This window comes from Antechinus flavipes, chromosome 2 (assembly GCF_016432865.1).
Source record: "Antechinus flavipes isolate AdamAnt ecotype Samford, QLD, Australia chromosome 2, AdamAnt_v2, whole genome shotgun sequence".
Taxonomy (NCBI): domain Eukaryota; kingdom Metazoa; phylum Chordata; class Mammalia; order Dasyuromorphia; family Dasyuridae; genus Antechinus; species Antechinus flavipes.
This window is the reverse complement of record NC_067399.1, coordinates 438,061,140-438,084,785: the sequence shown is the minus strand read 5'-3', so window position 1 is coordinate 438,084,785 and position 23,646 is coordinate 438,061,140. Positions and strand designations below refer to the sequence as shown.

General features: G+C 42.2%; 1 protein-coding gene across 7 annotated transcripts in view; it reads right to left on the bottom strand.

Moving 5' to 3' along the window:
- Positions 1 to 23,646, bottom strand: part of TOX2 (TOX high mobility group box family member 2) — a 305,414-nt gene that overhangs the window by 21,502 nt on the left and 260,266 nt on the right. For all 7 annotated transcript variants that reach the window (XM_051979107.1, XM_051979108.1, XM_051979110.1 and 4 more), the window contains 2 exons: positions 15,822 to 16,061; positions 10,215 to 10,442 (listed from right to left, as the gene is read on the bottom strand). In XM_051979107.1, the coding sequence (XP_051835067.1) occupies positions 10,215 to 10,442; positions 15,822 to 16,061 (468 nt within the window). The remainder of the gene's footprint in view (positions 1 to 10,214; positions 10,443 to 15,821; positions 16,062 to 23,646) is intronic.

The window sequence follows — 23,646 nt, the reverse complement described above, 5'->3', positions numbered from 1 at the left end:
GAGAGAGAGAGAGAGAGAGAGAGAGAGAGAGAGAGAGAGGAGAGAGAGAAAGAGAGAGAAAGAGACAGAGAGAAAGAGACAGAAAGAGAGAGAGAGAGAGAAAGAGAGAGAAAGAGAGAGAGAGAAGAGAGAGAGAGAGACAGAGAAAGAGAGAGAGAGAGAGAGAGAGAGAGAGAGAGAGAGAGAGAGAGAGAGAGAGAGAGAGAGAGAAAGAGAGAGACAGAGAAGGGAAGATGAGGTGGTTCCTTCAAAGTAATATCTATAAGTAAGCCCTTACTATAAGTAAGCACATGTGGACTTAGAGAATTCAATGAGCCCATTCCTGTGTATGATGACTTTGCTATAGAGTTCATACACGAGGCAGTGTAGAGCTAGAGAAAGAACCCTGGATCTGGAGCTAGGAGACTGAAATTCTGTTTCTGACTGTGCTGTCTACTAGTTGTGGGCATACTGCTTTGGGACTCAGTTTCTTCATCTGTAAAATGGGAGTGATACCTTAAATACCTAACTCAAAAAGTTGCTGTGAGGCTCAAATTAGAAAATATATAAATTGCTTTACAAACTTTAAAGACTTATAGAAATGTCAGTTATTAATGATAATGATGTATTGTGATAATTATTAATATCCCTACAATTGGGGTGCCAATTGTTTTATAAACTGTAGAAGGCCATGAAAATAGGAATGTTACTGTCATTATCCTTGATAATACTAGAAGAACTTCACACAGCCTAACAGAGAAGCTTCGGTGCTAAGGATGACAGCCAATAATCAAGCCCTTTCCAAGTTTTTGTTTAAATATTGATGCAACAGTTTTCTCTCCAAATAAATCACATTTTCTCTTAGGGATTCCAATTTCCAAAGTATTGAAAGGACTTAAGGAAAAAAAAACATTTTCTACTCAAGTCTGCTCGGGTAAATGTGAGATGTACACATACATATCACCACAGGAGAATATTATCATGCATTTACAGTCAGAAGAGCTCTTTGAGACTATCTTGTACAACTCCATTTTATAGATGAGGAAACTGAGGTCCCAGAAAGATCAAGTTTTGCCCATAGTTAGGAAGTAAATGGAAGAGTCAAGATTTGAATTCAGATCCCATGACCTTAAATTCAATCCTCCTTCTACTGCATTAGTGAGGTAAGCGTATGCCTTTGTATGTACACACACACACACACACACACACACACACACACACACACACACGGACGATGGGGAGTCTGAATCAGAGACTTTATTAGAGGGAGGGAACTCCCAATATGGAAGCTCCCTCCACCCTGGGAATCAGAGGTTCCTCTGTAACTCACAGTCTGGGAGACTGTTAGTGATTTCATGGTCTCCAAGGTCTGTTCCAGCCCTAACTCCACGGCCCTGTGGGTTTACACGAGTGTGTTTATTTGTGTACATTTGTGTATTCATGTGTGCACATCTTCTCGGAGCGTACGAGTGTACACTTCCATAAAAAGGAGTCTGCCAGGCGTGACTGCCGGTTTCCTTTCCTTATTTGTAAGCAGTTGGAGTCATTAACTATAATGTGGGGTGGGGGAGCTGCTAACATGGTGAGTGATTGTGAATAAAGATAGATATCCGAGCTCCAAGAAGCATGTGTTGGAGTCATAATCTTAACACCCCCTGTCTCAGCAAAACAGCAGAGACATTACACTGTAATGAAACGTTCGTGTTTGATAACCAGCTAATTAGAGGAGACAATTACCCTAAACCTTGCTGACAGAACCCAGAGAACATGCCCCCCACAGCCGGCTCTCTTTCCCCTCCGTCTCCCAGAGATGCTCTTTTTCCTGACTCGAATAGTCTGCCTTAATTTCTTCTCAAAGGACGTACAGCTTCCCGGGTCAGCGAGGGAGTAGAAGGGGGCCACCCGAAGAGATGCTCTCCTCCAGGGGGCTGGGAGTGCTGGGGAAGCCCTCGGAGATCTCTTACCTGGCTTCCTACCCCAGGCAAAGCCCTCCCTCCGCCTTCCCTGACAGGGGATCATTCGCTCCTGCTGTGACACTTCCAGCGTGGGGAAGTCACTGCCCCACAAGGCAGTTCATGCTCCCTACCACCGGGTACAGCTGGCTTTGAAAGAGCTATTTGTTATTGTAAGCCTCCATCTGCTCTCTGGAGTCCCACAGAATGTCTTAATGTACTTTTGCTATTATAGGAAAGCTACTTCCTTTGGCTAGGTGGTTCCTAGCCAAACTACTGGTTGATTTCTAGGCCGAGTCCCTCTTCTGTCTCCTTAGGCAGGTCCTAGCTGAAGAAGCGGGGGTAGGGGCTATGTGGGGCCCCAGCCTTATAATCAGAGGGCTGGGTCCCAGCTCCGCCTTGTGAGCCTGGCTGGGCCACTTCCTTTCCCTCGCACCATTGTGGCCCTCTCCTTTCAATCTGCAAATTGATTTTTCCAATGCCCCTCAGTACTAGTACTTTTCTTGTGCTGCTCATATTCACTTTTGTATATAGCTCATTTATACATGTTGTTTACACACTGTTTCTCTCATTAGACTGTGAGCTTCTTGAGGAGAGGGATTTTCCCCCCTTTCTTTACATACCCAGTATTTAGTATAATTCGCGGCACATACTACATAGGTGCTAAATAGATTTGTGTGGACCTCTTATCTAGCATACAGCAAGTGTTTAATAAATGTGTGGTATCCGGATCATAGGAAGTGTTTAATAAATGCATAGTAACTGTTTTGTAGTCACAGGGTGGAACTACTGAGCATTGTATCTGTGACTTCAAAGTACAGTGTCTTTCAGAATAGCTACTCTTGCCCATCCACCTGTTCATGAGATAGGAAAGATCCATCTGTGGGGTACCAGAGATGCGACATTTATTTGGTATTTGAGCTAATTTACTAGTTTTACTCTACACAAAGCGTGAATTCAGATGGGAGCTTTTGACACTAGCTATGTGTCTTGGGACAAATAATTTCTTTCTGAGCCTCAGATTTCTCATCAGTAAAATATTGCTTTTACTATTTAAAGTCAGGAATCTTATGAGATTTTAATGATAATAATGAAAGCTATATTAAATAGTGCTTGAAGTATATAAACACTTTAATATATGTTATCTTTGTTTTTTGGATTATCTAGGAAGGCTTTATCAAATTCTTTAAAATATTTACACTGGAAGTCTTTATACATGTACTATTGTAATGGACTGGGGGAAGAAGAAAGAGAATTAACAAGCAAATGAGACAAGACACATAGTCCTGGTCTGCTGGGGAAAACTGTGGGCCTTTCTCAAGGCTTGGGAGGAATGGGGCAGGGAGACCACTGAAGTCAAGGGTTAAATGGCACTCTGCTTTTGTAGAGAACTAAGGGCAGATTTGCTCCTATTGATTGGGATCTTTCAGCAAATACTTTGTATATATATTATCTCATTTGGTCCTCACAACAACTCTATGAGTCAGGTGCTAATTATTCCCACTTTTCAGATGAGACTACTGAGGCTCAGACAGGTTATTGCTAAGAAAGCCCCTCATAAACCTTAAAATACTATAGAAATACAAGTGTTTTTTTTTAATTACTGAATTCTCCAATGGTTTCTAAAATACACTCTGCTGCTACTACAAAAGGGAGAGGACAGCATGTAAGATGGGAAGTGGATGTGACCCCAAGGATGTGATCCTTGCCCATGAGTGAGGGGCAGGCAAAATGAGGGGGGTCCTAGAACAGGTGCCCTTGAGCAGCATCCAAGGACGGGGAGCCTTTTAATCCAGTATCCACAGCACGAGCAAATTACCAGGCAACCGAGAGAAATACAAACAGGCAGGAAATGAGGAATTCAGATACAAGTGTGTCAGAGAGAGAATGAGGTTTCACTGTACAGGAGCTGGGAAGGAAAATGTGAAAAACGTGCAAAGGTCCCGCTGAGAAAGATGGGGAGTCTTTCCCCAGTCCCCCTGGCCAAGGCTAAATGACCGTGCCCGTCAGGTTAGTGGGGGAAGGCTCCCTCCCCAGGTCCTGCACCTAACAGGTCTGCTCCCTGGGGTGATGGCTCCCAGCTGAAAGTCTGCGGGGGAAAGAGATGGGAATTCCTTTCCCATGTTCCCAGGTGAAACGCAGAGAAGGCTCTGGGAGGGGAGGAAGCAAGTTTTGTTTTCCTTTATTGCCAGGAGAAAAGAGGCAAACACACTTTAGGTGCACCTGCCACCCAACCTGGGACAGCCCATTTCGGGGCTGCAGAGGCAGGTTTGTGTCTGGAGGTAAAGGGGGCAGGGCAGAGGAAACGGAGGGGATTAACCATTTGCAGGCAGTAGCAGCACCTGCAGACTGCATTCAGCTCTTCTTGGGGCCTCTGGAGGTGCTATATTCTGCCTAAAATGGCACTCTCAGTTCTGCCAGCTCGCTGGCTGCGGGATGGCATTAGTTCTTGCTGCCTCCGGGGATGGCAGCCGGCCACCCCCTTGAACAGGAGGCAGAGAGATGATTTGAAACAAAACAAAACAAAACTGTCAAGCATTTTAAATGTATGGGGGCTTAATAGTTTTCTTCTCCTCATTCAAAAAAAAATTTAAGTGGGAAATACAAGAAGAAAATATTAAGCTCTTAATTGCTTGTTATCTCACTTCAGTCTCATAACCAAGAAAAGCAGTGTGGCCCGGTGGATAGAGCCCTAGCTTAGGGACCAGCCCTTCCCCTGACATTTACTGGCTTCATGACCTTGGGCAGGACACTGGGCTCCTCAGGGTCTCAGGCAACATTCCAAGACCACAGATTTCAGGGAAGATGCCAGACTTCTTTGTTTGAGGGAGCCCCCACTACCTAGGGTTTCTTAAACATTTTTTACTCATGACTCCTATTTGCTTGAGAGATTTTTATGCAACTCTGGATATACAAGTATATAAAATAGGTATACAAAGCAAATATTTACTATAATAAATCATAACTTCACAAAGCCCCTTGTTGAGGTTATTTAGTAGTTTTACTCTTCCATACACAAAACCTGAATTCAGATGGGAGCTTCTGACATTAGCTATGTGTCCTGGGACAAATAATTTCTTTTTTTAAATAAAATACAGTTTTAAGATCCTATATGGGTCAGAAGCTTTGCCCTATACCAATGAAATCACAGGTCCACCCTCTAACACAATACTTCAGCTTCATAACAGAGAAGGAAGGATGGGGCTTTGTATTTATACTCTACAGATGAGTAAACTGAGACTAAGAAAGATAAAGTGATTTGTTTAATGTTACACAGTGAATCTGTGGCAGGAACTGACTGGAACTTAGATCTCCTATCTTCCAATGTTCTTTCACTACTAATCTAAGTATTTGGGAGGGTATCAAGGGAGAGGATTTGATCTTGTATGAGAGGACCCCAAAATCTTAAGCTGAAGATATTCCATGTTACATCTAAACCAACATGCTCACATGCTTCAGTCCCTTAGATGAAAACCCCTGGAGAGTCTGGCTCCCAAACACTTTCATTGGGCTGTACTGTGGATATGAAGGTGGAAAACCCTTTGGGAGTTCAATCAGTCAGTCAGTCAGCAAGCATTTACTCACTACAGGTGTGGGGCACCTGCTAAGTGGTGGGGCTAAAAGAACAGCCCTTACTCTCAACAAACTTACATCCTAATGGGTTAGACAAGTAAAGAAGTACAGAAAAGTACAGGTCAGAATTGTTAAAAAAAAAAAAAAAAAACCAAACAAACTGATATTATAGTTACACTCTTTGGACAGAAACAAATTCCTCCAGAGAATCAAAGCCAAACCTCTAAGGCCATTTTGTCCAATCTTAAATTTTGACTATGTATGAAGCCCTATGTTACTTAAAAAATGAGGAAATGGGGTTCAGAGAGGTAATATAATCTGTCCAAAGGCACACAAATAGTTAAGAGTCTGGGGTAGAATCTGAACTCAGGTCTTCCTAATTCTAGAACCAGTATTCTTTCCACCGCACCATGCTGTCACCTTAATTTTTACCCAGATACCTCTCATTAGTTGTCAGGGCAGATTGAGGGCCTCCCAGGGCTGGTTAGCAGGAGCTGGAACTGTGTGGGGTGTATGTGTGTCTGGATTTTTTTTTTTTACTAAAAGGAATGGGACCTAGAGATCTCATGTGGCGATACCTCTCTTCAGGAGGCCGAGTCCTCCTAAAATAGAACCACACACATTGCCCAGTGCAGCTGAACATCTGAGAAGGTGCACCCGTGCACAAAGTGAGCATTTACTTAGCTGGAGCAATTTTTGGTGTCTAAGTTAAAGAGAAACAGAGCTAGAAGTCCATGAAAGGCACTTTACTCTGCATGCTACAAAAGGGACTTCCTGGTGACAAACATAGCAACTTCATGTATTCAGATGATTGAAATAATTTCCTATCTTTGGAAAGTAAGCTTCTTGAGGGCAGGGATTATTTTTGTTTTGTCACAGTTGCCTAAATGTCCAATTTAACACCTGTCTCTTAATACTTGCATATTGATTTGAATTGGCTTTTTTCATGGTGCATTTCAAAATACAAGATGAGAATTGCTCCCTTTTCCTCCCTCTTCATTTGGGGAAAGAATGCTGGATCGTGAGAGCAATGACTTGCAATAGAAAGTGGTCCTGGACTAGAAGTTGGACAAAACCAACGGTCTAATTCTGACAGCTATTGACTGACTACATGACCTTAAGCAAATCCCTTCCTCTCTGAGCCCCAAGTTTTCTTGGGGCCATAAACAATTTAAAAAAAATTTTTTGTCAATATAACAAATTTTCTCTGTAATAAAAATATATGAAAAAGAATATCTAAGCATATGATGAAAATAATACTTTATCTTATTCATTTAAAAATATTATTTTGAGAAGAGGTTTGGAGGCTTCACCAGATTATCTAAAGTTGTCCAGGACACAAAAAGATTAAGAGTTCTTGATCTAAGGGATTTGTAAAGTGTCTTTTACTTCCAAAGTACCCTGAATAATAAATGGTAGAATCTCATGGACGGAGCCTTACAGTGGTCCAGGTCTGCTGCACAAGGCTGATGGTTTCACTGTGTGTGTGTGTGTGGCCAACAGGAGAAATGTGGAGATGGGGACCAGGTCAGGCCACAGGTAGAGAAGCCTCTTAACTCTGAGGTACTGAGTCAATTAGAAACAGAGAAATAGAGCTATTTAAAGATTAAGCAAAAAAAAGTCAGAGTTAGCAAAGGTGATAAGCAGGATGTTTAAGTGATCTTAAATGTGCAGATGGGTACTGGGTCAGGACACAGGTAGAGAAGCCTCCTAACTGTGATGTGCTAACTGAGTCAATTAGAAACAGAGAAATAGAGCTATTTAAAGGTTAAGCAAAAAAGTCAGAGTTAGCAAAGGTGATAAGCAGGATGTTTAAGTGATCTGGGTTAATTACAACACCCTTTACAGGGGTCAGGCAGCCTCCAGAATTACACTGAGCCAACATAGGCGCAAGCGAGAAAATGGGATTTTTCTGGGACTAGTACCAGTGCTTGTCTGGCTCATGACTGACCATCCCTGGAGAAATCCTACTGTGACACTGCTGCAGGACAGTACTAAGTACCCTTCTGTTTTAGCATTCATCTCTTCATGACTGGAAACAGTCACTAGTGTGGTTATCATAATCCAATGGTATTACAAGTATGAAGGTGTTATAACATTTTGGCTTGCCAACATAACCTCATTAAATATTCACTTCTATTACCTTCAAACTTTTTTGGAGAATCTTGCATGTGTTGTGTGGTTATGTTGCACGTATATATACACTTGTATGTAAGGGTATTTTTACAGAGATAAGTTTTTCTGAAAATAGGACTCAGTTAAATCTTAAAATTACTGATCAGTTTCAGATATTTCATCTTAACTTGTTTTTTATTTAGGAGGCAATTCAGGAACTGAGGAAGCTATAAAATACTTTTTAAAAAAATATGGTCAATTTATCACATACTGAACTAAAAAAATGCAGTTTTTTTAGGATTTCTATTATAAAACTAAGTTATAAAACATTAAAATATTAAGTTTTTGTAAGTATTACTGATGTATATGTAAACTAGATTGAAGATAAATTATGAGAAGATTGAAAAAAAATAATTCAGTGGCATTCAGGCCTCTTAAGAGGTAGATGAGCAGACAGGAAATTCAAGAGAAGTAAATTCTTCCTGGCTGGTCTCAGCAAATGTCAGTGGTGGGGCAGTGGCAAAGATCCAGCTCGTTGGACTCCAGGCTCAATGCTCTTCTCATTCAAGTGCACACTTTTTGTTTTCAAAAGTTTCTTGGGGACATAACTTGTTATAAGGGCAACTAGGTGATGCAGTGGGAAGAGTGCTGGGCCTGGAGTCAGAAGGATATGAGTTCAAATCCAAACTCAGACACTTATTAGCTGTGTGACCCTAGGCAAGATATTTCACTATATTTTCCTCAGTTTCCTCATCTGTAAAAGGAGCTGTAGAAGGAAATGGCAAACCACTCCAGTATCTTTGCCAAGAAAACCTCAAAAGAATCACAAAGAATTGAACACAATTTATTTTGTATATAACTATCTGTGTACATATTGCTTTTTCCAATAGAATGTAAGCTCCTTGAGGATAGGAATTGTTTCGCTATTACCTTTGTCTCTCCAATGTGTAGCACAATACCTGGCACTCAGTAAATATTTAATAAACACTTTTTAATTGATTGATGGATTGTAGCTATCCCTATAAAGTTTCTAGTGTCACACCAAGCATACTTGTAGCATGGATGGATGTGAAAAGTATTATTAAACCTCAATAGGGGTTGCCTCTGAGTTCTGCATCTACCAAGAATAAAGCACATTATCACTGAGGATGATAAAGGTCCCCAGAGTCAAGGAAGCATGGAACATAATGGCACTTTGCTGGCTCACGCCTCTATCTTGATTACTGACTCATTGAAGATTAGCATTTTAGGTTTATTAGATCTCATAGTCAAGCCAGGCTGCTTTGAAAAGGCTTACAGAAGGCAGAGAAATTGCCCTCAAAAGTCCAAGCTGAAGGCTGCAAAATGGACCATTATAGCTTATCAAAAAGACGATAAGATATTTGGAAAAGTTGTTATCATACAAGATTTTGTAGCCATATAAATACACATTTATCAGGCTAGCTAGGTGGAGCAGTGGATAGAGCACCAGCCCTGAAGTCAGGAGGAGCTGAGTTTAAATCTGACCTCAGACACTTAATACTTCCTAGCGGTGTGACCCTGGGCAAGTCACTTAACCCCAATTGACACACACAAAAATACATATTTATCCTTCTGTATTTTTTTTTAAGCACTACTTGCACTCTCTTATGCTAACAGTATGTCTATTAATTCTTATATTTATTCTTCCCTTTTATGCTGTACATTTGACAGATTCATTCAGATCAAGAGAAAATAAAGCATGATCCGGGTGGGATCATATGGAAGAGATGGAGAGCCCAACCCTTTTATTCTACTGATGAGGAAACTGAGGCGTGGAGAGATTAACTGGCTTGTTCAGAGTCTCACAGCTTATAAATATCAGAAGCAGGATTTGAATCAGAGGCGGAATTTGTGTCTCCAAGGTGAGGACTCTATCCATAGGACTTCCAAGGGTTGGATCACAACCCAACTATCTTTTTGCAGTACACTATGATGATAACAAGAGCCTTACAATCAAAGGTATTTCCTGGCTTATTTTGTTCTTGGTGATTTTTGTATGGGGTATGAGGCTGCTGGGACCTTCTTAGCACCTGGATGCCCTCCAGGAAGTTGCCTACACAAGCCTGGCCAGCCTAGCTTCGTCCCACTGTTTGGTCTTTGAGCCAGTGGTAATAGAGACTTAGGAATCTTTCAGAATCTGGGAAACGTTCCTTCTCTGAAGGTTCTGCCTTTCTCTATCTCTGATCATTTAACCCTTAGAAGAAATAAAAAACCTTTTTCTCAAAGATGCTCCATGGCCCTGGGAGGTCCCTTGGGTCTCTATTTTGGCTTCTATTGGAAAATTAGGATATTGGCTGAAAACCTGTGTATTTGGTCCCTCACTGATACAGCCTCCTTCACCCCACCTCTGGAGGAGGGAATGGGGGAAGTTCCAGGTGTGTAGGGAAGCTGGGGGAGGGAGGCTGGACACCTTTCCTCCGGGCCTGACGCCCTGACACTGTTTTCTGGGAGAAGGTAAGTCTGGCTGCCCTGGCCCCTGCCATTCTCTCAGGGCTGCATTTCTGAGGGAGGCCCACCTCTGCCAGCTTTCTTTCCACCCATGCCAATGGGTGCTCCCTTGAACCAATGACTCACCTGCTTCTGCTCCTCTCCCAGACTGTCCCACATGGATGCCACAATCTTGGACACATCCCCAAAGGTGGCGTTGGGGTTCTGCCCCTTGATCGCTGCTTGTGTGTCCCTGAAAAACAGGGCGTAGGCTGACACAGGCTTCTGAGGCTCGTTGGGGTCCTTCTTTTTCTTCTTTTTTTGGCTCTTGGGCTTCTTCCCCAGGTCGGCAGAGGGCCTCTTCTCTCCAGTGACCTGTTTGGGGAACAAGAAGACATGGACAGTGAGAGCTTGGCTGGGGCCAGCATGGCTCAGGGCTCTGGACAACCTGGAAGCTGGCTCTGGTCCCGCTACATCACCAGGGAAGCCTGCAAAACTTTCAAAGCCTGACCAAATCCCCGGTGTCCAGCAGCACAAAATAAAGCCATTCACTGCCCATGGGAGCCTGTTGAGCAAAATCTTCAGGTTCTACGGGACAGTGGAAAGGACACCGGTTCTGAAGTCAGCGGATGTGGGCTCAAATCCTTTCTCTGATACATACTACTTATATGACCCTGGGTAAGAAATGTGATTTACCTGGGCCTGGTTTCCTCCATTGTAAAATGAAATTGGACTAGACAGAATCTGAAATCTCTTCCATTTCTAGATACATGGTCTTATGGTACAGATACCTTCATGGACTCCTCGGGGAATTGGCCAGTTTCTCTATGTCAATTAATCAACATCTATTATATGTAGCCAAGTGTTATAGTAGATAGAGAGTTGGGCCTAAGGTCAGGGAAATCTCTGTTCAAATCTGGCTTCAGACACATACCAGCTGTGTGACCCTGGGCAAGTCACTTAACCCTGTTTGCCTCATTTTTCTCACCTGTAAAAAGGATTGGAGAAGAAAATGGCAAACCATTCCAATATCTCTGCTAAGAAAACACAAAACGGGGTCAAGAAAAGTAGACACAATTAAAAAAGGACTGAACAACAAACCTGAACAAACAAGGAACTTGAACAACAAAAACATATGCTAGGTACTACAGATAGACAAAAGTGAACCAGTTCTGGACCTCCAGGTTGACTTCCATATATATGTATGTATATACACACACACACAATACATAATAGAAGTATTTTGAAGTAATTTGGGGAAAACACGAGCAACTGGAGCATAATGAAAGGTATCATGTAGAAGGTGGTACTTAAGATGAGACTTGAAGGAAGCAAAGAAAGGACTCTAAAAGGCAGAGATAAAAGGAGAGATAAAAAACTGGCACAAGGGATGGCTAAGGCAAAGATGAAAATGGGAAATAGTTGAGGAATGTGTATGGGGAATGATAAGAATGATTTGACTAGATTCTAGAGTATGTGAAGAGGAGGACTGTGTAATAAGATTGGAGAAGTAATCAGTCTGTCAACAAATATTAATTAAGCACCTACTACATGTCAGACAATGTGCTGAATGAAAGAATGGAAAATTCAGTCCCTGCCCTCAAGAAGTTTACCATCAAATGGATGAGACAGCAAGAAAACATGATATAAACAGGATAAATGGGAAATAATCATCAAACTGGAGTTTTCTGGATTTTGTTCTTCAGTCATTTTAGTTGTGGTGGCCTCTTCATGGCCCTTTTTGGGGTTTTCTTGTCAAAGATAGTGGAGTGGTTTGCCATTTTCTTTTCCAGTTCAATTTATAAATGAAGACAGTTCATTTATAAATTATATAAACTTATATAATTTAGACAGTTATATAATATAGACAGCTCATTTATAAATTATATAAATTGAACAGCTACTTGCTCAAGGTCACAGAGTTAGTAAGTGTCTGAGGCCAGAATTGAATTCAGGACTTCCTGACTCCAGGCTTGGAGCTCTATCCACTGCCTTACCTAGCTGCCCCTATTTTACTCGATTTTTGTTGGTTGCTAAATCATTTCTCAATTCTGTCCAACTCTCCATGACCCCATTTGGGACTTTCTTGGCAGAGATGCTGCAATGGGTTGCCATTTTGGGGAGTGACGCACATGTTAAACCTGAGCTTTAGTGGGGAGGGGATTAATTTGCCAACTGAGGATAAATTAGAGAGGGGAGAAACCTTGGCAGGAAGACCAATTAAAAGGCTGTTGCAATAGTCCAGGTGAGAGATAATGACGGGTCTTCCCCTCCCAGATTGAATTTCTTTCTTTCTAGGTAAAAGAAGCCATTCTCTGCCTCCTGTCTTACTTAGCCTTAATCACTAATTGGGCAGTTGCCTCAGTCAAACTGAGACCTGTTAAAGATCCTAGCTTAAAAAGGCCAAGGTCTCTTACTGCATCCAGGGGGAAAGCCTTCCAGTTTGAAATTATATATATACACACATATTGGTCACTCTCTTTCTCTGCCTCCCCTTCCCTCTGTATACACATATAAAATAAGTATGTGTGTGGTGTGTGTGCATATACACACACACGTATATATACACATATATGTATGTTGCATCCAGAGCCATCTCCAGTCATCCTGATCTCTGTCTGGCCACTGGACCCAGAGGCTCTGGGGGGACACTGAGGCAGGTGACCTTGCACAGCCCCCCTCCCTTAAATCCAGTTCACTTGCACATCAGGACATCATCTCCCTAAATGTCATGATTGTCCACAGAATTAAGGGCAAATGACAACAATAATGAAGTCTTATACCAGAGGGAGCTCTCTGTGAGTGGAGGGAAGGAAGTGGATGCAAATGATGCTGCGGAAAAGTAGAACAGACAAAATTTGGTAACTAACGTATGTGGGAGAGGGCTTTAGGGAGCACAAAGTGTCAGAGCTGACCCTGAAGTTGTTCACAAGTGAAGGGGAGGACCATGGTACCCTCGTCTGAAAGTATCTTAGTTGAGTGGTCCAAACCCTGTCTCCATCTTCCCGTGGTACCCGATTCAACTTTGCCCCAGGCTGTTTTTGTGGGAAAAGGTACACGAGGATCAGATCCAACTCTGGATACACTGAGGGCCTTAGAGTCAAGAGAGAGTCAATAACTTGCTCTTGGCCCACAGCCCAGGTCTCTATCCACTGCCTCTCCATCGACAAACAGCCACTTAGCCAGCAAAGCGAAGGTACAAAGAGAACAGAGGTTTTATAGCCGGCTTCTTCAGTGTATGCTGAGGGCAGGGCTCCAGGGCTGCAGAGCGTGGGGCAGGAGCAGTGAAACTTGGGTTTTGGTTAACACTTACAGTCTGGGCGACCTGGATAAAAACTGTACCTACGAGCTCTCGGGGCCTGTGAGCAAAACAGGGACAATAGGTTGTACCTGCCAGCACGCAGGGATGTGAGTGAGTGTATGTGTGAGTATGTGTGTGTGTGTGAGTGTGTGAGTGAGTTTCTGAGCAGGTGTGAGAGTATGTGTGTGACTGTGAGTGTGTGTGTATATGAGTGTGAGAGTGAGTATGTGAGTGAGCAGGTGTGAGTGTGTGTGGCTGTGAGTGTGTGTGTGTGTGACTGTGAGTATGTGAGTGAGCATGTGTGAGTGTGAGTGTGTGTGTATGTGTGTGAGTGTGTATGTGTGTGAGTGAGCAGGTGTGAGTGTGTGTGTGACTGTGAGTGTGGAGTGTGTGTGTGTGAGTGAGTGTGTGTGTGTTTGTGAGTGTGTGTGTATGTGAGTATGAGTGTGTGAGTGAGCAGGTGTGAGTGTGTGTGTCTGTGAGTGTGTGTATGTGAGTGTGAGTGTGGAGTGTGTGTGTATGTGTGTGTGTGTGTGTGTGTGTGTGTGTGTGTGTGTGTGTGTGTGATCTTTCAAGTTTCCCTCCAATTCTCAGGGCTACACGACTGTCTGGTACAGAGGCGATATTTTAGCTGGCCAAATCAGGAGCTGGACAAACATTTTCTGTTCATCAGTCCTTGCCCGATCATTAAGCCCAGCATCAGGAGAGTAACATTTGTCAAATGGACAGCTGCCCATTAGTGAATGTGCAGGGAAGCCAACCAATGTATTTAATTTAAGCCTGCCAGGCTGGAGCTTGGATTAAAGTCATTGGAGGTGAAAGGGTACCTTATTAAGGGAAGCACTGCCTAACTCAGTCTTGCCTGGCCATTAGGGAACTGGGGGGGGGGGGAACGTGAGGGGGGAGGGACATCTACTTTCTGTCTTAATCTTGTTTGATCCATTTTATACCAAAAAAAAAAAAGTTCCTCCAACGATCATCAGCATTTGTCAGGGCCGTGCTTCAAACACGTGCTTCTTTGTCAACTTTCTGATTCTTTGTCCCTGGAGCCGCTGGCCCACCTTTCCGTGCATTATTTAATGAGACCTGTTCCTACCTGCAGTGTATCAGTGAGGGTCCTCAGGTTTAGGGGTGAAGCTTGCATAGGAAATGAGAGAAAAGTATGGGCTGGTTCTGGGTCGTGCAGTAGCTGGTCCAAAGCCCGTTGTCTCCCTCCACTAAAAAAATTCTATCCTTCCCCTTCCTCTAACAACACAGAGAAGCCACGCTTTCTGGTGGGCTCCGGTTTGGGGATAACAAAAGCCAGGATACCATGAGTTATATTTCACTGAGGTGCGGTGGAAACTGGTTAAAGGCCATGTCTTTAAAACCCATGTTTTTGTATGTGCACATATAGGATTATGCGTCATCACATATCATTGTATACATATGTACATTAATAGGTAATAATTATAATAACATACAATTAAGACATTCTAAATAGATAACACACATAAGATGTACATATACATAATAGATAATGCTATAAAAATACACATATATTATATCATAGATAATGCATGCACTCATACACATATACTGTGCACACAAGTATATGTAATTTCAAGATAATCAGACCCTACTGCTATTATCTGATGAGTATCATCTGTCTCTCCTCCTCCCTTTTTATTTCTTTTAAAAAATTCTTTTATTTTTAATTTATGGAATAAAATGAGCATTTACATAATATAGTATAATAAAAAGATGACCGCATATGAAACAAATCTACTATGTACAGCTTGCTATTCCTTTTAAATATATGACAAAATTATTATGTAAATTTATTTTTTCCTTTTTTTCCTTCTCTCCCTCCTTCCTTTCACCTCTCTCTTTCTGTCTCTCTCCATCTCCATCTCTGTTTCTCTCTCTCTCTCTGTTTCTCTGTCTCTGTTTCTCTTTCTCTCTCTGTCTCTGTCTCTCTCTGTATCTCTGTCTTTCTCTCTCTCTCTGTGTGTGTTTCTCTCTGTCTCTCTCCATCTCCATCTCTGTTTCTCTCTGTCTCTCTTTGTTTCTCTGTCTGTCTGTCTCTCTCCAGATATATGTGTGTGTATATACAAATGTGTATACACACACACACACATATATCCCTCTCTCAATCTACTTTCCCTTTCCCCCTTCCCTTTGCCCCCTCCAAACAAACAGGAAAAGATCTTGGTTTTCTTTTTATTACTCAATAAATCAGATTAAAGGCTCATTGTGTGCTGGGTTCTGGGAATACAAGCACAACTTCTATAAGGTGGGACAATATATGCTCACATAGGAATATAAATATAAGGAAATTTTAGGGAGGTGAAGACACTAGCAGGTAGGAGGTTTGTAAAGAGGATTAATGTTTAATAAGCCTGGAAAAGGTAAGCCCTGGTTTATCACTGTGACCCTGACCAAGAGTTTTCCAATAAAGATACTACTCATACCTTGTAATGTGCTTCTGTCTCTTCTTCCTGCGTGGAGCTGGAGGGAGATGGTGTAGCTGATTTACTTCCTGGGGGCGATGGGGAGCCATGGCTCACCCCACTCCTGATTCCCATCTGTGAAATCAGCTGGGACTGGCTGAGGGCACTCATGTGACTGGCCAGCATCGTGGGGCGGTTGAGCAGGGACACCTGTCTGGTGGAGTCGTAGGACGAAGCTTCTGCATGGACCATCTCCTGGATCTGAATTAGGAGAACAGTGTTTTAACATTTAAACTGCATTTTCCCATGGGATTGTAAAATATTCATCATTAGGAAAAATCGGAGAATCAGCATTTAAAACTTTAGCTGATGGTCAGAAATTAGCCCTCCTTTTCAGAGGGAGTCTTGTATTTCCTGAGAAGGGTCAAATGGGAAGCAACTCTTTTGGCCCCGTTGTCCTTGGACCCTTGCCAGCCAAAAGAACTGCAGGAGTATAGATTTTGAGCTGGAAAAGAACTCTGAGAGCATCTAGTCCAATTCCCTCATTTTGCAGATGAGGAGAATTAGGCTCATAGAAGTTGAGCGAAATTTATTCTAGGTTACCCAGCCAGTGCATGGCAGAGTGAGAATTTGAACACAGTCCTCTGACTCCGGATGCAGCCTTCTTTCTCCATATCGAGCTGCTTTATTGATTGGGGTTTACATTGTGGCAGGCTTTAAATGAGAAGCTGAGGAGATGGTATATAATCCTAGATAAGCAGTAGAGCAGTGTTGCCTGAATTCGACAGACAGGACAAAAGGAAGATGCAGGGAGGCCTTCAGATCTGCCCTGGGGCCTCGGGGTCTGAGCTGGGGTCAGGTTCCACTTTGATACCTGTATCTCAGTGCAAGTTCCCCCTTCCCCAACAGGTTGCTGGTTGGAACATGGTCACCAGTAACCCTGACACAGTCATCTCTGAACCTCAGTAGGCTGGCTCTGGGTCAGCTCCAAGCCATTCTGAAAAGGTCATGTGGCCCTCATAAAGACTTACATGGTACTTCACAGTTTACAAAGTTCTTTCTTCAGGCCTTCCTCACCTCTCTCCTGATTAGTCTCTTTCTCAAGTCGTCCCTTCTCCAACCCTTCTTCTGCTCACATTTCCAACAGGCATAGATCTGGCCATAGATCTGAATACTCCCCTATTCAATAAACTTCAGTGGATCCCTATTACTTCCAGAAACAAACTCACTCCTCTGTCTGGTTAAGCTCCTTATAACTTTTTCCCTTTCTATCTTTCTAGTTCTTTACAACATCCCTCATAAGCTCTCCGGTCAAGTCAGGCTGGCTGACCAGCATTTTCTTGTGCATGTGCTCCATCTCCCAACTCCATGGCTTTCCCCTCACTGTCCTGAGCACCTTTCCCTTCTTACCTCTGACTGAGTCAGAGTCAGCTGGGAGGCCACTTCTGCAGAAGGCTCTTCCTAATCACCTCTGATGGTCAGAAACAGAGGCACAGGTTTAGAGCTGAGAAAGAGCTCTGAAAGCAGATAGTCATATTTCCTCATTTTTTTTCCTGAGGAGGAAAACGAAGCTCTTCTAGGTTAAGTTACTAATAGCAACTAGGGAGGTGCTAGCTTCCTTCCCTCCTAGAGCACTTTGTCGACTCTGCATTTATATGTACTTAGATTTGATGCTTCCTTTCCTACCAGAATGTGAGCTCCTGGAGAGCAAAAACTGCTTCCCTACCTTCTCTCCCTTTCCTCCTCCTTCTCCTCCTCCTCCTCCTCCTCCTCTCCCTCATCACTTAGCAGAGAGCCTGAAACAGAACAGATTCGAATAAATATCTTTTGGTGGATAGGAAGAGAATAAGCACGTATACAGTGTCTACTATTTGCCAGACACTGGGCTAAGCACTTTGTAATTATCTTGCTTGATCTTCACACCAACTCTGGGAAGTGAGAGCTACTATCATTCCCATTTTACAGATGAACAAACTGAGAAAGATAAAGGTTAGATTTTCCCAGAGTCACACAGCTAATGTCTGAGGACAAATTTGAACTCAGGTCCAATGTTCTATCTACTGCACCATCCAACTTCCTAACGGAAGTGATTAATAATTGCTTCTTTATTGAACCAGGCTTGAGAAATATTTTTTTCTGGGCAGGTCCTGAAGTGTCTGGCAGAGGGAACAAAGGATGTACGGGAGGGCTGGCCATGGATTTCCTTCCAGAAGTCTGGCCCCCAGGATACCCCCGAGCATCTGGAGCTCCCTTGATAACTAGGTTTGGAAACCATCATCCATCAGTTAGCCTCAAGAACCTACAGTGATAGTGACATTTGCAGCCTGAAGTGATGACTTCCTCGATCAAGGTCAAGCTTCTGGGGGTGGCTGTGTTGGGGAGATGTCAGGATTTGTCCATTTCACTCTATCTATCCTTCAGGGCTGATGGAAGTCTGAAATATGTTTCTTTTCTCAGGATAAAGAGACTTAATCCATCAACATGAGATATGTATGAAGGATTGGGGGTGTCAGCTGTTACTGCGCCACTAATTAATCAACAAGAACTTTTATTATGGGCAAAGAAATGGGATGCAGCAGTGGTTATCCTTACCCCCCCTCTCCCCCAGGCAGGGGCGGCTGGGCTAAAATCTTGTCCCTGTTGCTTACGGCGATGTGACTTCAACCTCTCAACTTTCTAAAACTAAGGAGTGCGGAGGAAGCTGCTCTCCAGCGTGAAACTGGAGGCTGGGTACAAAATGTGCGAGGGGTGGGACTGTCCTGGGCATCTGAAGATGAAGATCAAAGAATCCACGTTTGTAAGGAGAGGCAGGCGTGGGGAGCCAGAGGGAAAAGCTGTCCGGAAAGTGGGAGGACCTGCCCACACACATTGCTTCTGACACTTCTTTGTTGTGTGACCTTGTGGCAAATCATTTTAATCACTTTGGGACTCAGTTTCCTCATTTGTAAAACTGGGGGACGTTGACCCAGCCGGACACTAAGGTCTCTTCGAAACTTGAATGTACAGTCCTTGGACTTGTAGACCCTCCATCAATGTAGAGCTCGAACACAGAGTTTAAGGGACTTGTCCTGGTCCCACACAGCTAGCACGTATTTGAGAGGGGATTCTAAGCCTGTGTTTGATAACGGAGAATAACTGCTATTCTTATTCCCCCCCAGGCTCTTCAGTTTCTGATATTTACTGTGCCCTGGGAAGAGGAAGCAGTCCCTCGAGGTCCAGGAATGGCCTCCTCTGAGGAGGGCTCCTGGCTTGGATTAAATGGAAGTGCTCTGAGACGGGAGGCAGGAAGGTCTCACCCTGGGGACCTGGACCCCATCCCCTGGCACCTCGGAAAGCCTAGTGGAAGACCAGCAAGAGCTGACCGATGTAAGGTGTTTTGAAAGTTCACAGTTAATTCTCTCGGCTTGGCTTGGAGCCAAGTTGGCTGACCTCACAGACACTGCCCAGCTCCACCACAGGCTGGGGGGCAGGGGGGAAAACAGCTTTTGGGCCCCAAAACAGCAGGTGGCTGATGGTTTAGAGAAATATGTGTGTGGGGAGCTGAGTAAAAAACAAAATATAGGTCAGCAGGCCACAGCCTAATTAGTCTAATTAGACAGAGCTCCCTGAGGGCGGCTGCCCGGTCTTATTCATCTCTGTTTTTCCACAAGCGTACCTACCAGAATTATTTGTTTAAATACACAGACAAATCACTTATTACGTGTTAGGCCCTGTGCTAAGAGGCTGGGGATACAGACACAAGCAGTAACCCCCCAAGAAGCTTGTATTCTAATGGTAGAAGGCAACACCCTAATAGGGAGCTGGAAACGGGAATGAGGATGAGGCAACAATGCAATGGCAAGGTGGGATGGCCTGGATCCTGTAAGATGAGTTGAAAGGTCACTCATCAGAGGATACAGCAAGAGCCTCGGTTATCCGCCTCTGTTGCGAAATGGGCCCGATTCAGAGAAGTGAATTTTCCAAATAAATGAGGTTTATGTTTTTAAGCACTCATGCAGCTGAGTTTCTCTCCCCTGCCCCCCACCGTTTCAGGTGGAAACTTTGCTGAGATGGATTGCACACTCCCCTGCCTACTTATACTGAGCATTGTTCAAACTTTTCCCTGAAGCTCAGGATCTCATTTCTGGATTGTAAGGCAGGTAAGTCTTCAGAGGTTAAGATGGTCCACACAGGGCTTCCTGGGTCCAGGGAATTCATAGGGTCTAGCCCAACCTCCTAGTTTCACAAATAATTACCCAGATTACGCAACTAGTAAATATCTGAGGCATGATTTGAACTCGAGCCTTCCTGATGCAAAATCCAGAGCACTAGCCACCATGAAACCCAGATGCTTCAGAAATTGTCCAAGGCTGTACAGACAGTGAGTGGCAAAAACACTGAAGATTAAGGATCCATGACTCTTTCATTTTTGACCTGGTGCTTCTCCTATCATTTGAGGTAGCCAAGTGGTACAGTGGATGGAGTGATGGGTCTGGAATCAAAAAGACCTGAGTTCAAATCCTACTGCAGACATTTACTAGCTGTGAGAGCCTGGGCAAGTCACTTACCCTGTTTGCCTTTAGTTTTTTTAACTATAAAATGAGGATAAAAACAATACCCACATCCCAGGGTTATTGTAAAGATCAAATTAAAGCATTTAGCACAGAATGTTTATTCCCTTTCTTCTTCCTGTAAGCTTTTTATACTTTTCTTATTTCCTTATTTTCTTATGTTAGGCTATCACTTCCTTCATTTCACAGGGTGCCTGCCTCTAGCGATGTCACCTGCTTTCTCCATCAATTTGCTATTTCTGCTGTACTTTGGAACAGAAGGCAAAATAAGAGCAACTCGCATTTCTGTATTACTTTAAGATATACAAAGTCCATGTTAAACCTGAATGCAAAATAAGTTTAAGTAGGGACTGAGGGGCTCCCATGATGCTCAAAGGCATTTTTTCCTTTTCCCTTCCATGCAGCTTAAGTGGCTGGATAAGTTACATTTAAAAAAAAATATTTAATCTTTTATTTTTCCCAATTACATGTAAAAACGATTTTAATATTTTTCAAAGGTTGAGTTACTAATTCTCTCCCTCCTTCCATTCTTTCCCTCTTTAAGAAGGTAAGCGATTTGACATTGGTTATGCATTATGTAGTCATACAAAACATCTGTTTTTGTAAATCATTTTATGAAAGAAAACACAAACAAAAACCTCCCTCAAAAATAAAGTAAAAAACATATCTTTGATATGCATTCATGTTCTACTACTTCTTTCTCCAGAGATGGACAGAACCTTTCATCACAAGTCCTACAGAATTGTCTTGGATCATTGTATTGCTGAGAACAGCAAAGTTATTCATAGTAGATCATCACAGAATATTGCTGTTACTGTGTGCAATGTTTCCCTGCTTCTGCTCATTTCACTTGGCATCAGTTCATGTAAGACTTCCATGTTTTTCTGAGAGCAACCTACTCATCATTTCTTAAAGCACAACAGTACGGCATCACAATCATACACAACTCATTCAGCCATTCCTGAAGGAGTATACTCAGTTTTGCTGAGTAATAAGCCTAGCTCTTTTGCCCCTTTTTTTGGAAATTTCACAGATTATCCTACCTTCATCAGACTGTCTTGCAAATGTGATAATGTGATTACTTTCTGTATTAATTTTTCCTATCCTACTTCTACAAACATAGTGTGCATAGAAGAAAGATCAACAATTTCAAGGCTAGAATATTTAGCCTTTTGATCCTTTAATGTAAAAGCTGCTAAATCCTGAGTGTAGGTCCAAATTATTTGAATTGTTTCATTTTGTCTGCTTGCAGTATTTTCTCCTTGAACTGAGAGCTTTGAAATTTGGCTATAATATTCCTTGGAGTTTTCATTTTGGGATCTCTTTTAGGAGGTGATTGATGAATTATTTTAATTTCTATTTGGTTCTAGAATATCCAGGCAGTTTTCCTTGTTAATTTCTTTTCATAATTTCTTGAAAGATGATATTTTAAGGTGTCTTTCATATATCTATTTTCCAAATCAGTTTTTTTTTCAACGAAATATTTCACATTTTCTTTTTTTTTCATTCTTTTGACTATGTCTGTTTCTTGATGACTCATAATGTCATTATCATCCACGACAATTTCTAATTTTTAAAGAATGGTTTTCTTCAGTGAGCTTTTGTACCTTCTTTTACCTTTGGCCAATTCTGCTTCTCAAGACATTCTACTCTACAATGGATTTTTGTGCCACTTTTATCATTTGACCTCTTCTGTTTTTTAAGGTATTTTCTTCAGTATTTTTTGTGGCTCTTTTACCAGGCTGTTGGCTCCATTTTTAATGACTTTCTTATAATATCACTCTCATTTCTTTTCCCAATTTTTCCTATACCTCTCTTATCTGATATTTAAAATCTTTTTTGAGCTCTTTCATGGTTTAAGACCAATTCATATTTTTCTTGCAGTCTTTGGATGCAGGAATTTTGACTTTGTTGTCTTCTTCTGAGTGTGTATGTGTGTTTTGATCTTTATTATCATCAGAGTAATTTTCTATGCTTAGCATTCTTTTCTGTTGTTTGCTATTTGTTGCCTATTCTTGACTTTTATCTCTATGCTAAAGTGGGGCTTTGCTTCAAGAGTGAAGGGGGCACTGCTCTAAATTTCAGGTTTCATGTGCAGTTGTTTTCAAAAGTAGTTCTGGAGACATGTAAGTTTTTGGTTTTCCAAGGTGTTATGATCTAAGGAGAGGGGAGTTTACTACTCTCTTGTATTTTTTACTGTGAGCAACCACAAGAACTTTGCAATGCAAAGTAGAATAATCTGTGAAATTTCCAAAAAAATATGTCCTGTATTAGAACCAAGAAGTAAAAGCCAGAAAAACTGGCAAGTATCTATCTACTTGTGTATAGTCATTTTTGAATTTCACAGATTATTCTACTTTCATCAGACTCTCTTGCAAATATGATAATATAATTACTTTCTGTATTAATTTTCCCTATTATACTTCTACAAACATTGCATCCATAAACATCCAGAACAGGAAGATCAACAATTTCAAGACAGTAGCACAATGGCCATCTGAATATCTGTCATATTAAAAGGTATGAAGAAAATCTGTTGAAGTTGAAACTTCTGGAAAATCAGTGATAAAGAAAACATTGAAAAATAAAAGAATATATCTTTAGATTTCACCTCTTTAAAAATGTGTTGCTTAGAAGATGTATACTTATTCTGAGGTACCACCTTACACCTACCAAATTGGCTAATATGACAGATAAGGAAAATGATAAATATTGGAAAATCAGGACACTAATGCATTGTTGATGGATTTGTGAACTCATTCTGGAGAACAATTTAGAACCATGCCCAAAGGACCACAAAACCATGTATATCCCTTGATCCAGCACCATCACCACTACATCTGTATCCCAAAGAAATCACACAAAAAAGACCCACATGCACAAAAATATCCACAGTAGCTCCCTTTGGGATGTAAGGAATTACAAACTACGGGGATACCTGATTCCCTTACAGTCTGTGGGTTGAGAGGTCTGGAAACCGCCACTGCTGTCACTAATTTAGTAGCCTAATATCTGCTCCAAGTTTGCTGGGCCCAGTCTGCATCTGGGTGTAACCTGCTCTGGACTGTGCTCCTCTCTCTTCCTGATACAACTGACAATCTTCTAAATTGTCTTGGGCTGAATTTGTTTAGGTTCATTACATCAAGGTATTTGGAGGGGTTTGGGGGAGAGCTCAGACAAGTCCCTGCCTTTACTCTGCCATCTTGGCGCTACCTCTTGTATTTTTTTAAAGCCACAGAAGGTAACTGATTTAGAGCTGAGAGTTTTGAGATTATCTACTACAACTCCCTTATTTC